This window comes from Eubalaena glacialis, chromosome 4, assembly GCF_028564815.1.
Source record: "Eubalaena glacialis isolate mEubGla1 chromosome 4, mEubGla1.1.hap2.+ XY, whole genome shotgun sequence".
Taxonomy (NCBI): Eukaryota; Metazoa; Chordata; class Mammalia; order Artiodactyla; family Balaenidae; genus Eubalaena; species Eubalaena glacialis.
In genome coordinates this window covers 64931577-64947796 of record NC_083719.1, presented here as the reverse complement: position 1 = coordinate 64947796, position 16220 = coordinate 64931577, and the positions used below count along the sequence as shown (strand labels likewise).

General features: G+C 35.3%; 1 protein-coding gene across 5 annotated transcripts in view; it reads left to right on the top strand.

The window, feature by feature from the left end:
* Positions 1-16220, top strand: part of SSBP2 (single stranded DNA binding protein 2) — a 296079-nt gene that overhangs the window by 67515 nt on the left and 212344 nt on the right. For all 5 annotated transcript variants that reach the window (XM_061187967.1, XM_061187965.1, XM_061187964.1 and 2 more), the window contains exons 2-3: positions 4449-4521; positions 14804-14865. In XM_061187967.1, coding sequence (XP_061043950.1) covers positions 4449-4521; positions 14804-14865 — 135 coding nt within the window. The remainder of the gene's footprint in view (positions 1-4448; positions 4522-14803; positions 14866-16220) is intronic.

The following is a 16220-nucleotide window of genomic DNA, read 5'->3' as shown; positions in this document are numbered from 1 at the left end:
CCATTTACACGTCCATATATTACCCTTTAGGCACCGAATGCTTTAATGTTTTTAGAGTCTTTGGTACATTTATTGGTGAAATTTAAAAATATTGTTTATGGCTGGGAGGTTGAATATTTTTCCTTAGGATTATTTACTGGCCATAGGTAGCCATTCTTATTTGACCTTTAACGTCCATCCTTGCTCATTATTTAAAAATTAAGGTCTTCTTATTCTGGCAGGACATATTATATGAGCTGTTTATATATTAAGCATATTAGCCTTTTGTTGTCCTATTGATTGTATATCCTATTTTCTCAGTTCATTATTGCTTTTTAATTTTATTTGGGGTTTTTTGGTGGGGGGTAGTCAGAGGTTTAACATCTTTCTGTGTTCTTTTCATTTTTGTATATCTTTAATTCCCTTCTAATTATATATTTTGTAATTAACAAAAAAATCCACTTTTGTTAGAATCATGTGCAAAATAAAGTGAGTGGGATTTCCCCCTTTCCTTTTGTAAATAGGTTAAAAAGTTAAACTGTAGACTGGTCAACATCCAAATTTATTAGAGATTTTGAATCCATGAAGTCTAGTTGAAATATCAATAGATTTGACCCTATCAGAATTGGAGATTGATAGAATTTGAATTGTGAAGTTTTATCAGTGGTGGTTGACTTTTCCGTTCTGCCTTCGATGGCACCCATGAGTGTATATGTGTGTAACTGAGGGACAGTGAGTTGAGTGTGCATCACATGTGTAGGTGATATGTAATTACTGTTTTGAGGGCAGTGCCAGGTGGGCTCAGGCTTTGGCTATTCTCAGTTCTCTTCCCATTTTAACCTCTACCTTTGCTCTTACTTTTAAAGCTTAAGAGCCTGCAGTAACCAGGGAGTACAGAAGGTCTTGAGCTGTTTCAGATATATTTTGCATTCTGGCTTTGCATTCCTCTTTAGAATTCCTGGTCATGATTTTGTTAACTCAGTCATTGGTATCTATTTGAAATTTAGAATGAAATGAAGATAATTTAAAGGCATATGATCCATGAATCATTGATATGTTTTTTCATTAATCAATGTTTAAAAAAAAAGTCTGTGTCTACTTTCTGCAAACAAACTCTTACTGCATGATTATTAATTTTTTTCTGTGTAATTGGATAACATTATAAGCCACTAGATTAAATAGCCACTCTGTACTTTATCAAAAGTAGTTAAATTTCTTAAAGATCCTAAAAAGGAAAATGAAAATGTTAATATGAGAGTGTACACATTTTAAATATTTGTATATTCAATATTTATTTTTAAATTTTCACTGTCCAGTAGAAACTGAATCAGAATAAAATGTTTGATGATCTCCTGTCACTAGGTAAGGGACCATGCTATGATTCATCTGCACGGATGGACAAGTGTCACTCCTCACTCCCCTGGAATCATTTGTATTCATACACAAATAATTTATTGCAGGGCTTTTCCCCCAGAACCTCCTGGAGATTCGTACTTCTGGTGGCCCTAATGCCTCTATTGTAGGCAGCTAATGGGAAATACACAGTATCTGTATCTGAAGGTAGAACAAATACTATTGCTGTGGCTCCTAGTGGTTCTTCAGGAGCAGGAGGGAGGATAGAAAGGAATGGCAAATGTGAGAGATGCTGTGGCGTGGAATGCAGTATGTGACTTGGTAATATAATATGTAACAGAATTAGCTGAAACTGTTGCAGTCATTGTTACTATTTACTGTGCTCTCTGATCCTTTCAACAATACTACAAGGAAAGTATCTTTCCCATTTTACAAATGAGGAAACTGAGACTCAGAAATTGTGTTTCATTGAAAGTGAGCACAGGTACTGTAAACAGAGGGAGAAGGTGAATTTAACTCTGGACATGGTCAAGTTAAGAGAGAGCTATCTTGCTAGAAATTTCAAACAGTAATTTGGAGAAGCAGGTTTGGAGCTTGGTAGAGAGGATAGGGCTAAAGACGTAGGTTTGGAAAATCCTATGCACAGAGGTAGTAGTTAAAATGTTGGAGATTTGCTAGTGATGTATTCTGGAGTCATCAAGGCAGTAGAGTCGATTAACTGGTCACGCATATGATGCTCCCTGCCACTCTTTCTGGAGTATAGGTCCTGACTGTCGGGGAAGCGTTCATTTTGTTCAAGGGAGTTACAGAACATGGATATATGAGGCGGTGTTATAGATAGATTTTCTCAGCCCTGTCACATTTTATCATCCTGTTGTTAACAATATGATGTCCTGCTACAGCTCAGATTCTACGGGTAGGAGGACAAGCATACCCCTAGGAAGATGCTTCAAAATCTTTAGTTCTGCGGTTTGAAACCCCTTCCCCCCATTGATTCTGTGCCTCCGCCAATAGGTCTTTTAGAATCACTGTCCTGAGCCCATTGAGAGAGAGGAGATTGTTGCTTTATTCTACTTATAAAGAGATATACTTTTTGCTACCTAATTAATTGGGGGAAAACATAGAAGAAATATATTATCTCCTTTAATATTACAAAGAAGAGGTTACAAGGAAGTGGCTTGCTTAACTTTAAGGAGTGGTGTTTATTGCAAGGACACAGCAACAGTTGTGCTCTGGCCTTGACTGTTCTGGGGTCTGTTCTCTTATCGCACCCCCCCCCTCCCAGGTCCACCACGGTGCCTCTGCTTCACTGAGTGCCTCTCACTTCCAACTTCTCCAAGCTTGGTGGAACATCCTTACTGCTGAGCCTTTGACTTAGGCCTGGCTTTCTTGTCCAGACTGCACCACTGGTATGGCTCTAGGCCCAAGATTTTACAACCCACAAGGAATAACCCGAGGCTGTAGGGCTGAGGGCTGTAGGCAGTAGGGCCACACTGCCACTGGCAGGCAATTTTGAGGCTTCTGTCTCTCCAGGAGAAATTCACAAATATTTTTTTTTTTCAAGGTGAAATCTGCCATCATGGTCAGGAATCATGTGATGGGTTCGGAAACAGTTAGTGGAGAGACAGAGTATGTGGGATATGTGTGTTTGAAGAATGTGTGATAAGAATCACCAGTTGGGTTTGTTTGTTTGAAACTACAGGAACATTTCAATTCCCATATCCCATATGACATACTTTGGGGTATGAACCTTCCTCAGGGAGCATCACACAGGGATGTGACATACTACCTGTGTTAGGGTAGAAAAAGAGTTGAGAAGCACTGATCCAGAAGTGGCATTCAACTTGAAGAGAATAGGAGATGTTTCTAAATTATATTCATATTCTCACTGTCAACAACATACTTTTCATCTATGAGCAACTTTAACAGATGTCTGCTCATGGTGCTTAGTAACTACAGAATAATTCTCATCTTAAGAGTTTGGCAGTTTTGGAATGGAGAAAGAATTAAATGGACAGAGCAAGTGATTATATATAGGCTTTCCCTTTTCATGACAAATACATGTTATGTTTTCATGAAAGTGGGGAAAATATTCATTTTTGAAAATGCCATCAGTCTTTAACAATCATAAATTCACTTGGCAAGAGAAATGGAGTAGCTCTACAGAACTGTGGTTATTGTTACATTGTTTTGTTTACTGTAAACCTGGCTCAATATTGGTAAATACAGTGTAGCAGAAACTGAACTGTTGTGAGCTATCTGGGCATCAGTCCAAGATATCATTAAAAATACTGCCTCAGACTAATTTGGGTTTATGAATAATATTTTGTTAACAGCTTAACTAAAATTGAGCCACATGGTGTAGCTTAAAATTCTGAATCCACAAGATAATGAGAGTAGTATAAATGTATAGTGCATACTTAATATTCTATATTTGAGTGATAAATTTATATGTACTTCCATGTTAAGCTTTAAACTGTAAGCACCCAAATGCTTAATATAATCTGGTATCTTTAAAGTTTACTTAATGCTGTGATTTGCTGTTAATTTGAATTTCTTTTAAACTAAAATATTATTGGTTTAGCAATCTAAACTAAAGAATAAGGAGAGAGTGCCTGAACAAATATATTAAAATGGACATTCAACACCCATTTTGGTATACGGATATGTAAACAGCTGGAGTTTATGTTAACATTCACCAGAAAGATGGAAGGATATAGTGTTGTTGTAAAGGTCCAATAACTTAATTCATTTGTTTTACTAATAATTAGACCTTCAAGTAGGTTATGGGAATTATTAATGTTTGGTTTTAAGTTAGTAATTCATACTAGGTATAATAAAGGGAATTGAGGGCTTGATAAGTTAGATGATCCAAGACAAAAACCCATATTTAGGTGTTTCGTGCCAAGAAACACCTAAAGGTGTCTTATTCTTTTGCGTCCTATAAAGTTCTTTCTGAACATGTGTATAAACTCCCATTGAAGAGATGTTGGAAGAGTTGATTTTCTGTCACTGTTAGTGTGAAAAATATTTCTGTAATGAAAAGGTGTGTGCATTATTTAAAGAATGAATTTTAAATATACCTCTTCTCAATAAATATTTTATTCATTTTACAGGTTAGCACTCTACGTATATGAATATCTGCTCCATGTAGGAGCTCAGAAATCGGCCCAGACATTTTTATCAGAGGTATGTTTTGTATATTTTCTGCATTGTATTTTGATATCCTATATAAGTGAATGAAAAATAATACTGTAACAATTATTTGAAAAAAAACCATTATGTATTATATAATGAATGCTCAGTTATCAGAATGCATAATATACTCTTTGTAGATTGTTTGTAAGCATTTTTAGTATCCCAAAATTCCATGTCCATGCAAATAACTTCCTACTCAACTTTCCAGCCATTTTTTCCCTGTAGAAATAGAACCTTTAAACACCATCATATCTCTAGTTTTAGCAATATCTTATTTTGGCATTATTCACAATTTTGGAAAATATGGCTTTTGTTTTTGTTTTGTGTGGATAATAGTGGATTGATGACTGAAACTTCAGTTAGAAAACATTTTGATCATCTTGCTTCAAGTTCTTGTTTCTCTTTCTATTTTTCTCCTTCACAATATTTTAAACTTCGAGCTCTCATACAATGTTACTTTTTCCTTCTCTAATTTATATAATGATGAGGATGAGGAGGATTTTATTGAGTTATATATATGCCAGGCATACTATCTATAATTATAATAAATATTATATTATCTATAGTTCTTATAAGAAATTTGCAAGGCATATGGTATTATTCCTGATTTACTGATAAGAACTACAGGGCTCAGGGAGTTTATATTACTAGCTATGGTCACATAGCTTAGTAAGTTGTGGAACTAGAATTCAAACCTTAGGTCCATGTTAATTCCAAAGCCCCTGGTTTCCCCTCTATATCTGTGCTGTCCAGTATGGTAGCCACTGGCCAGATATGACTTTTTGAGTACTTGAAATATGACTAACGCAATTGAGAAGTGCTGTAAGTATGAAGTTACACACTGGATTTTGAACACTTGGTGTGAACAAAAGAATATAAAATATCAATAATTTAAAATTTTTGATCACATTGAAATGATAATATTTTGGATATATTAGACAAAGTTACTAACATTATTTTTCTTTTTTCTTTTTTTAATGTAATTACTAGAAAATTTTAAATTACATCTGTGGCTCTCATTTGTGGCATATGTTTATGTTTCTGTGGGACAGTGCTGATCAAAATTACATTGTCTCTAGTGATCTCACTAGTTTGCCCCTTCCAGATCAGGGATATGACGGGCAACCTCTTGACCAAAGTGCCCTGCCTGAGGTACAGCCTTCTTGAGATTCACTATCCTCCAACAAGCACACAAGTAAACAAACACACGTAGCCCCCCAATCTTTTATCTAATTAATTATTATATGTGAACTGTTAGGGCCTGTTTGCAAGTAAGAAAATTGAGAGGTATGCTCAGAACTTAAGAAGTCAGTTGTTTTACTATAGAAGGAATATATGCAATGTAATAAAAATGTGATTTCAAAGTTTATTTAAATCAAAACAGAAGTTTAATATATCCATATCTCATTAAATAATTAATTAGAAGACTTTGGTCTATAACCTTTCTGAGTCACATTCACTGATATTATAAAGTGACTGAGATTGCAAAGAGAATGCTTTTAATAATTATATTCTTAATCACTGCCAACTTATATTTAAAAGAAACTAAAGCTACTTATGGAGATTTTCAAGTTTTATTTTAATGCATTTGAAAACTTGATGAAACTTTATAAAAGAATTTACTGGTCACTTTCCTTATATAAAGGACCATTTTGGATTGGCTCAATTTTCTGAGTCCTCGGGGGTTCCCAAGACTATTTTTTCTTAGCAACACTAATAATCACTTCATCAAAAAAGAAAAATGTTGCTAACGTATTTAAGGAAGTTCAGGTATTAGGACTCAAATAAGTTATGTGGATTGAACAGATAACTAGATACTGTACTGATATGCTTCTGACTCAATGGACAATGGATATACAACTTTTCTAGAGCTACTTGGTAAAAATAAAGTTATAATTCCAGAAGAGATTTACACATTTTTAAACAAGTATTTACCATGATTTTATTTTCTCCGACTGCATTTGGAATACAAAATTGAGGATATCTCTGAATTATTAATCTGGTTCAATTTCACAGGAGGAATCAGTTAAGCTGAAAATAAACTATTGTCACCAGGAAGACACAATATTACTGGACTTTAGAGAGGGGTATGTGTGATTCCCAGAATAGTTACATGGAAATCGTTGAACATAAAGCAATCGTATATATTTTTGTGGGTACATACTTATGAATGTGAAGTATAGTAAAGGTCTGAAAGAATATACATTCCAGACTAGTTGTTGGTGGGAGTGGGGATGTTAAAGGAATCAAAGGGGAATTTTATCCTTACTTGTAGAATGTTTTAAAACAAGAAATATATATGTATATATATTTGTATAGTTATTTAAAAATAAAAATAATAGAAGATAAAATACAAAATTACCTTGATTTTAAAATGGAAGTCTGGAGGCAGATTTGTAATAGGCCATTGCTGAGTATACCGTAGAGTTCTAGATACAGTCGTCCCTCCGTATCCACTGGGTATTGGTTCCAGGACCTCCCCACCCCTACCCCACTGCTGTGGATGCCAGAATCCACAGAGATCAGGTCCCTTATGTAAAATAGCACAGTGTTTGCACATTGCCTACACTTATCTTCCCATGTATTTTAAATCGTCTCTAGGTTACTTCTAATACTTAACAGTGCAAATGCTATGTAATAGATGTAAGTACAATGTAAATGATATGTAAATAGTTGCCCGTAGGAAGCAATTTCAAGTTTGGCTTTTTGGAACTTTCTGGAATTTTTTTTCCAAGTATTTTCTCTCCGTGGTTGGTTGAATCTGTGGATGTGGAACCTACAGATAGAGAGGGTTGACTTTAATTTCAATTGGTTAAATTTCAATAGCTTGCTATATTGTCCTCCCTCATATTTTAAGTTTCCATAATACCAGCTGCTTGTGTTTGCCTATACATACCAGAAGCCTTCTCTCATCTGGGCATTACTCGGTGCTATTCACTGCCTAAAATCTCCTCCCCTTCTCTCCTTGACTAGCTTAGAAGTAGCTTTTTCTAGGAAAGCTTTCTCAGGGCTCCACCTCTCTGTGCTGATAGTGCATTCTTACCTGAAAGCCTTTGCATATTCTGCCAAGAAGCTTGGACTTATCTTCTCAGCAAAAGAGAACTTTTATTCTTTTAAGTAAAAGAATAGCATCGTTAGGTTTGTACTGCAGTGTCTATGTGAATGGCAGTACCCATCCTCTTTAACTATGGACAACAAAGAAAGGAGAATGTAATCTTTTAGAGCTTTGTACCCTATTTAGCATTGCTTTCTCTCTTCCTTTCACTTGGATCATCTGGAAAATTTAAGGCTGCTTATTGTAGAATGACTTCTTAAGTCATTTGAGTAGTGAAGGACCATCTTATCTAAATTCTTACTCTATACCCAGATTTTTACCTAATTCAGAACTGTTATACAAGGAACTTAAAAATCAGGGGGACCTATTTATTTGGGTTGGGTATTTGTGATAAAAAGGAAATGACTGAAGTGGCACCAATTACTCAAGTATTCGATGTTCTCACACTGGTTCAAGGCGAAGTAGAATGCTTCTTCCAATTTCGGCATCCTCCCTCAGGATGAATGAGGATATAGATGACTATGATGTTAATGAGCCCTTGTGAGCCAGGATTTACTGTGCTGGGCCACCTCATTCATTTATATGGGTTTGCTTTCTGGATGAAGTTGTGAGAAGGTCAAGTTGGAACTCCAGGCATCATCTGAACAAGTAAGATGTGTATCTCAGCAGCCTAATCTCTCACTTGGGCTTAGCCTTTCTTATACTGCCCTTGGCCTAGGCTGACAGAAATTGGACTGCTTCTGATAGCTTTTGTTATCAGTCAGAATAGTAGGGCACTATTAGCCCAGCTATTTTTTTTCTTAGTTAAAAGAGATAACATTGGGATAACAGTAGAAATTAAAACATTCCTCTAGCCAGGCTGTATTAAAGCTCATTGTTATCTCTGATTCATCATAGATCCTAAACCACTACCTGAATCCTAAATGTAGTTTGTATGACTTTTCATTTTCTTACCACCAAGAGGACAAAATGGAATATTCTTTAGAAATATTCTCAATACAGAGCCCCTCCTCTGCTTTATATTTTATTATCCCTCAGTATTCAATAATTATAAACAGAATGCTAAGAAATCTTCTTTACAATTCTATATCAATTTTTGTTATTTTGGGTTCTTTAAAAACGATTCTTTTCCTGCGTTATATTATTTCATTATGCAAAGATAATTCCTGCTTGTTTCTGAAATTTTGTATGGTATTCATGCCTCAGAATGAGGCTTGGTGTCTGTAGCAAATAAAATTAAGAATTAGAGTGTTGCAGAGATCTAGGTTTTTTTTCTCTTCTTAAAAATTTTACATTGTTTATACTATATTACTAGCCCTTATTTGCCATAAATTAGCCAATAAGTTAGCCAGAAATGGAAGCTTAAAAATATCTAATGGATTGTTTCTTCAGATTTTATTAGGAATGGTAAATTATTGAACTCCATAGACTCCAAAATTCTGTTCTGTTTATTTTTTCACCTATATGAAGAGAGAAAATAATAATTTCCTTACCTTACCTGTTTCTTGAACTTTAATTTGGAGGCAACATAGTGTAGTGGGTAAGAGCAATCACTTAAGGGCCACACTGCTGGGTTTGAATTGTGTTCTACATTATATTTACTTATTCAGTTTTCTTAATTATAAAAAGAAGATAATCATAATAATACTTTAAAGTGGTGCTGAGGTTTAAATGAGTTACTACATGTAAAGTGATTTGAAGGGCCTGGCATGTGGTAAGTGCTCAAAGGTGTTATTTTAATACTTGACTGATTCTTTTCTTTTCTTTTTTTTTTGCTATGGGATCTTAGTTCCCTGACCAGGGATTGGACCTAGGCCCTGGCAGTGGCAGTCCTGAGTCCTGAGTCCTAACCACTGGACTGCCAAGGAATTCCCCTCTTTTCTATCTTGTGTAGTTTATTTCTTTAGAGTACAAGTATAAATATATATCCTACGTGCACGTGTGTGCTCCAAGTATCTGTCACCTGGATGTCCCACAATCCTCCTACCTCCTGGGGTTACCTTTTCTAGCAAAATGGCTCCAGCTCTAATCCCTAATATAATAGGTTGTCTCAAGTCCTCTCTAACATCTCTGGGGCTTACTAGGGGGAGGGAGGACAGTATGGTTCTCTTGCTGTAATTTCTTGCTCTCACTAAGTATTACAGCCCTGCTGCTTCTCCTCCTTATGGCTGATACCTTTTCTTTGCCTTAACTTTCCTGTTTCCTTCATATGCATCAAGGAGTTTTCCCAATAAAGGGTATTCCTTTTTAAGAGGACTTCTACCTTCCTTCTAAAGCAGAGCAGGACTATTCAATAAAACTTCCCATGATTATGGAAATGATCTCTAATCTCTGCTGTATAGTAAGTTCTTCACTAGTCACATGTGACTACTGAGCCCTTGAAAAGTGGCTAGAGCAATTGAGGAATATTCAATTAATTTTAAATGTAAAGAGCCACATGTGGTTAATGAGTACCACATTGAACAGCACAGTTTTGGATTATATCTGCTTCAAAGTACAGTCAGATTTTTCTTCCTGTTATACATCTATCAGCTTTAATTTTTTAAATTAGAATGGAAAAATTTTAACTTTTTTTTACATTTAGTTTAGTTGTATGGATTCACCGATACTTCTATACGTGTAAGGTTTTAGAAAATTAGTAGGAACAGTGGATTATATCTAAATTAGAAGTCTCAGGATTTTGTCTAGCAACAAATGTGTACATAGGTATGCATTCTTTTCTTAACACAGGAACTAGCTTTATCCTTTCAGGGTATTAATTTTTTTAATATTGGTTTTCAAAAAGTATGAAAGGTTTTAGGAATACTCTGTAAAGTTTGTATCCCATGAGCTTCACATGAACTGCCGTGCTGTTGGAGATGCTGTTGACCGTCTAAAGTGGTCCCACATTGACGAGGCTGGAACCCCCCAAAAAAGGTGCTGTCGACATCCAGAATTGCCCCACCTCGGCTTTGTTGCTCCTGCTGCAACCAGCAACTACTCCTTTGGAGCCAGGGGCAGGAAGCTTCTCTTCTTCCTCCTGCCTTTTGATCTCCTACTAGTGTCTCCTGATAGCAGAACTTAACAGGAAACTGGCTGGCAAGGAGCCTAGGAAATGTAATTTTCACAATCCAAGCACCAAGTGTAGAATGGAGTATAGGAGGGGTGGGTTTGGGGCTGAGAGATAATAGGTAACTGACCAGTATACCTTGCTGGAAGCAAATGATGATGAGATGATAAGTAAATGTGTGTGTGTGTGTGTGTGTGTATGTATATATGTTTATATGTGTGTGTATCACAAATGTTTTTTTATTATACACTCTGTTCTGTGCTTTGATTTTTGTTTCACTTGTTCGACTTCAGTTGTTTTATATTGGTTCATTAAATTTATATTCTCTATTTGTGGTTGTAGGGTATTTCGTTCTATGAAATGTGCCATAATTTCACCAGCCCCCTACTGATGGACATTTAGATTGTTTCCAGTCTTTTGCAATTACAAATGATGCTTCAATGAAAATTGTTTCAGATATAATTTTGCACATGTGACCATATTTATAGAATAAATTCCTAGAAGAAGAATTGCTATCAGATAGTGATAGTTTGTAATTTATAATTTTCAGTTATAAACCATATGGCATGTCTTACTCTTGCCAATATACCTTTCATTCATGATTCAATATTTGGCTGTGCATTTACATAGAAATGCTGAAAACACTAGATCATATGATAGAGACACTGCATAATCACAGACAAGGCCCTCAGATGCAGAGTATGGCAGTGGGAATTGGCCTTCGGATTTACAAGGTTACAGGAGAATACGGCCTTTAGCTGGACTAATGTCGGAAGGAAAGGAGGTGCATGATTAAACAGCAAAAAGCCTAAGGACTAGGGACTACACATTGGGCCTGGAATAATGCAAGAAGGAAAAATAGAATAAAGAGAGAGAGATTGTTTGCACAGATGCCGCTTAAACACCTAAACAAGCCTGAAGCCCATGAAACTCAGTACAACAGAAAATGCCTCTTCATAAATAGCAGAAGAATTGTTCCTAAAATGACTGTTGACATTTAGAAGTATTTTCTGGCTATTCCTCAACCCCATCCATCATTAATACACGTTTGCTAAAAAAATTAAACTACATATGTGGATGTGAATATGATTTTAAAATGAAAGTCTTCCTTTAGCTTTTTCCAGAGATAATAGTTGTAAGTTTGGTGTCATTTTTAATATGCATACACCCAAATGCACACGTACATATTCATACACTTTTTTTTAAACAGGAAAGGTTTTATACTATATGTATTTGTTCTCCAACCTTTTGTAATCTCCAGTTTGAAAAACCAATATAGCATGGCTATTTTTCCATGTTGATATATCTTATTCATTTTAGTGATTACACACTGTTCTGTGGTATTTAAGCACCAAAATTTATTTTACATTCACTATTGGTGAATGTTTTTCAGGTTGTTTCTAATTTTCATTGTTTCCAAAAATGCTGCAGTAAATGTGCCAAAGTTTTCTATAGATCAGGTTCTGTATTCTTGAGCATCATCTCATGCTTTCTCTAAACAAGTAATATCTAGAGTAGTAATTAGTTTGGAGGCAAAAAATACCATTCACTATGGAAACATATTCCTATGTATAACGACCTCTTCTTTGCAAATACCTAAAACGTTAGTTGTTGTTCATTGAATAACTGTGAGTTTTGTGTTAACTTCAGTATGATGGACCAAAGTTTTAGCTGTTTTTGCCACAGACTTGCAATTTAAAGTGAGAAAGATGAACTTTACTCACGATATAGTAAAGAATGTTTGAGTATGAAAAAGATGATGTATGTGAAACATTTTGAGTTTCTCTTAGGAATAATAAAATGTAATACTGTTTAAAATACAGATGCATTACCTTCAGACTTCCTCTTGTGAAAGACCATATCAAATATAAACCATATAGTTATTTTCCTAGAGTACCTTATCTCCTGAAATAGCTGATGATTGGTTGTGGAAGTTTTGAAGGTACAGGAAGGAGACTGCTTAGTAGCTGATGTGGTGCAGTGGGACTCATGTTAGACTGTGAGTCTAATCCTACCTCCAGCACAGTCTGGCACTGAGAGCTAGTCATGCTGCTTTGACTCTTCATAAGTCATCTCACATTCTCCTTTTAATTATTTCACAGTTGTATTATGTAAAGTCAAGATGAACTGAGATGAAACATAAGGACACTACTTTAAAAAACTTACTGTTTATATGCTTAGGATGATTCCGGGGGTTAGGAATATTAGTGTGTCTGGGGCACATCTGTGAGGTCCATTATTATGCCCTTTCAAGAAGACTAGTGAAAAAATGGTAAGAGAAAGGATTGAGAGAAAGATGAGACACAGGTTTCTGACTAAATTATAACTTTAGCAGGACATCAGAGTTTTATTTCTCATAAGATTCATTAAGTACCATTCCTTATTTTTTCATGAACCAAAAAGATAGAATATTGATCAACTGAAATTATCAGATAAAAGGTAGTATACATTAAAAAAATTTTTTTTGAGTGTTACTGCTTAGGAGAATTCAAGCTAGGATCTGGCTTACATTTATATAACATGTTCTGGTTCATAGATCACATTTAGACTTTATAAATTCAAGTTCATTAATTGCTAGAGTTTCACCTTTTAGCTCTTTTTTAAAATGGTTATCACATATATACTTTTCTAATCTTTAGAAAGTTTGTTTGTTTTTTGAGAGCAAATTACTTGTCTATGTCAAGGTTCCCAGTGGTTTATATTTTGTGTACATAAGAACTCTAAAAATGTAATCAGTTTCAGTTATTTTAATTGCACTTAAGTTTTGCATCTCTTCCTTAGAGAGGTTTTGATTTTTTTCCTTTTTTTACATTTAGGGCCACTTCTTAAGTTTTTATTTTTAAATGTTTTTGTTTTTTATCCTTTTGGGATAACTTCTTCCATAGTAGGTGATAGAAAGGATTCCTTGAATTTTTTGAAATCTATAATTATAGTTGTTTACTTCCTAGTAGTGTTAAGGGCCTGTGGGCACATTTTATTGATTGGAGTATTGTTAAATATTTTTAATTATTTAAAAAACTACAGGATATACTTACACATAAGGATTGTTTGTTTTCAAAGCTGGATCACCTTAGTTAAAATTATAACTTACATTTACCTTTTCTCTTTATCCTCCTTCACTGTTTTGTTTTCCTCCACAGCATTTGTCACCTTCTGTTTCTAATGTAAATACAATTTCCTTTTTTTGTTTGTTTGCTTGTTTATGGTCTATCTTCCTTACTAAAATATTATCTCCCTGAATGCAAAGATTTTTATCCTTTCTGTTGACTGTGATCCAATGCTTAAAAAAGGCACTGTATGAACCCCCACACAGCTTTCCAATTTTTAAATTTAATTTGTAAAAAGCATTTAGTCAGAACTTGTAATTTTGAGAATATTGACCTTGTTTTAAATGTTTATTATAGTGAACTCCAACTCATCTGAAATATAAATAATTGGAAAGTTTATGTCACCATCTTTTTTTTTCTTTTTTTTTTGCGAGGGCTTTCTCTAGTTGTGGCAAGTGGGGGCCACTCTTCATCACGGTGCGCGGGCCTCTCACCATCGCGGCCTCTCTTGTTGCGGAGCACAGGCTCCAGACGCGCAGGCTCAGTAGTTGTGGCTCACGGGCCTAGTTGCTCCGCGGCATGTGGGATCTTCCCAGACCAGGGCTCGAACCCGTGTCCCCTGCATTGGCAGACAGATTCTCAACCACTGCGCCACCAGGGAAGCCCTATGTCACCATCTTTTAAAAATTCTTATGGAAGTCATATGCCTTCTTACTCCCATCCCCTCAAATAAGGAACTTATTAAAAAATTCAATCCTTAGAGTATAATTTAGAGTCTACATATTAAGCCCAATCTCTTGCAAATTTCTGGGTTAGTGGTGATAACTGATTTTCATATTGGTGTTAATAATGGTGATTTTCATGTGCCTTAAGATCCTGAAATATCTTCTGAAATTATGGCACAGTGGGAAGCAAATTCAGGAAAATAATGGTGGCATCTTCTCTCAAACTATCCAGTCAGCAAATCACAATATAAAATGAGTATTTTTAAAACTTGAGTAAAGAATAACATGAAAATCTTATATATTATCATAATATTTTAAATGGAAAAATATTGCTTTATAATATGTGTAAAAAAAGTATTATTAGGAAAGTATTTAATATCTCTTTTATTCATTTTAGATAAGATGGGAAAAAAACATCACATTGGGGGAACCACCAGGATTCTTACATTCTTGGTGGTGGTAAGTATCTTTAATTCCATTTTCACTAGATTGATGATGCATTTCAGTAGGCCTGCACTGTACCTGTTTATGATTTCATGCCTCTCATTTATACTTTTTCATTTTCTACAATTATTTTCTGAAAGGTAGCACTTAGAAGAATAAAAAACAAATAAACTCAAAACCAGCATTAATGTTATTTAACTTAAAGATATTTCTATTAAATCAAGCTGGAATTGTGACCAGTGTGTGGAATCTCCAGCTATAAGTATGATATTGTATTAGTCAGCTTTGGCTACCATAATAAAATACCATAGACTGGGTGGCTTAAACAACCGAAATTTATTTTCACACAGTTCTGGAGGCTAGAAATCCAAGATCAAGCTGCTGAGCATGGTCTGTTTCTGGTGAGAACTCTCTTCCTGGCTTGTAGATGGCTGCCTTCTTACTGTGTCCTCACATGGCAGAGAGAGAGAGAGGGAAAGAGAGAGCGAGCACATAACAGAGAATGAGAGAGAGAGACCAAGCACGTGCTAGCTAACAAACTAGCTTTCTGGTGTCTCTTTTTATAAGGGCACTAATTGCACATGAGGGCCCCACCCATGTGACCTCATCTAAACCCGAGGTTACTGAAGTTAGTGGTGGTGATGGTGGTAAATTTTTAGGAGAGAGAATAGTCCAAAAAAGTTTGAAATAATTCTTTATAGACTCAGAGCTAGAACTGACTAGGAATGTACACAAAGATGGTCAGTCAGTATTAAAGGCCCAGTTGATATCAGAACTTATAAATTTTATTGTGGTACATGTATGCCCAGGTATGTGACTTTTCTGCAGCAGTAATTGTTAGTCTAGGTATTCAAATGGGCAAGCTAGGCTTTTCTTTTTCTTTTATTTTTAAAAAATTTCTTCAGTTAGGAGCATTTCCTGTTCAGTACTTTATACATTCATCTCTCAACATCTTATTCAAAAGAAAAAACAAAAGCTCTCTTGTAGTGCCGTGCACATGGTTTCCTTGGTCCGTTACTTCATGCCATCATCTTTTTAATCTCTCTCCTGAAAACGTGCTTTACTAGAAGTTCCATGGTGAATAGAACCACACTTGGTCAGTTGTGGTTGTGGGTTTCCCTTGTTTGTCTCACATACGTATGGCAGGAACAGGTGCAGTCCTTTGGTTCAGAGTTGTTCCTTTATTTGGAACAACGGTTCACTGCAGTTAAGCACTGTCATTGTGCTGTTTTCCTGGGGTTTAAGACTGACCTCTTGTAACATATAGTGTTATAAAAGTCAGTTTTTCATTTTACATAGTCTGTATTTATGATATCTAGATCTAGACTAGAAATGCTTAATTATTTGCTGAATGTAGTTGAGTTTCCCAC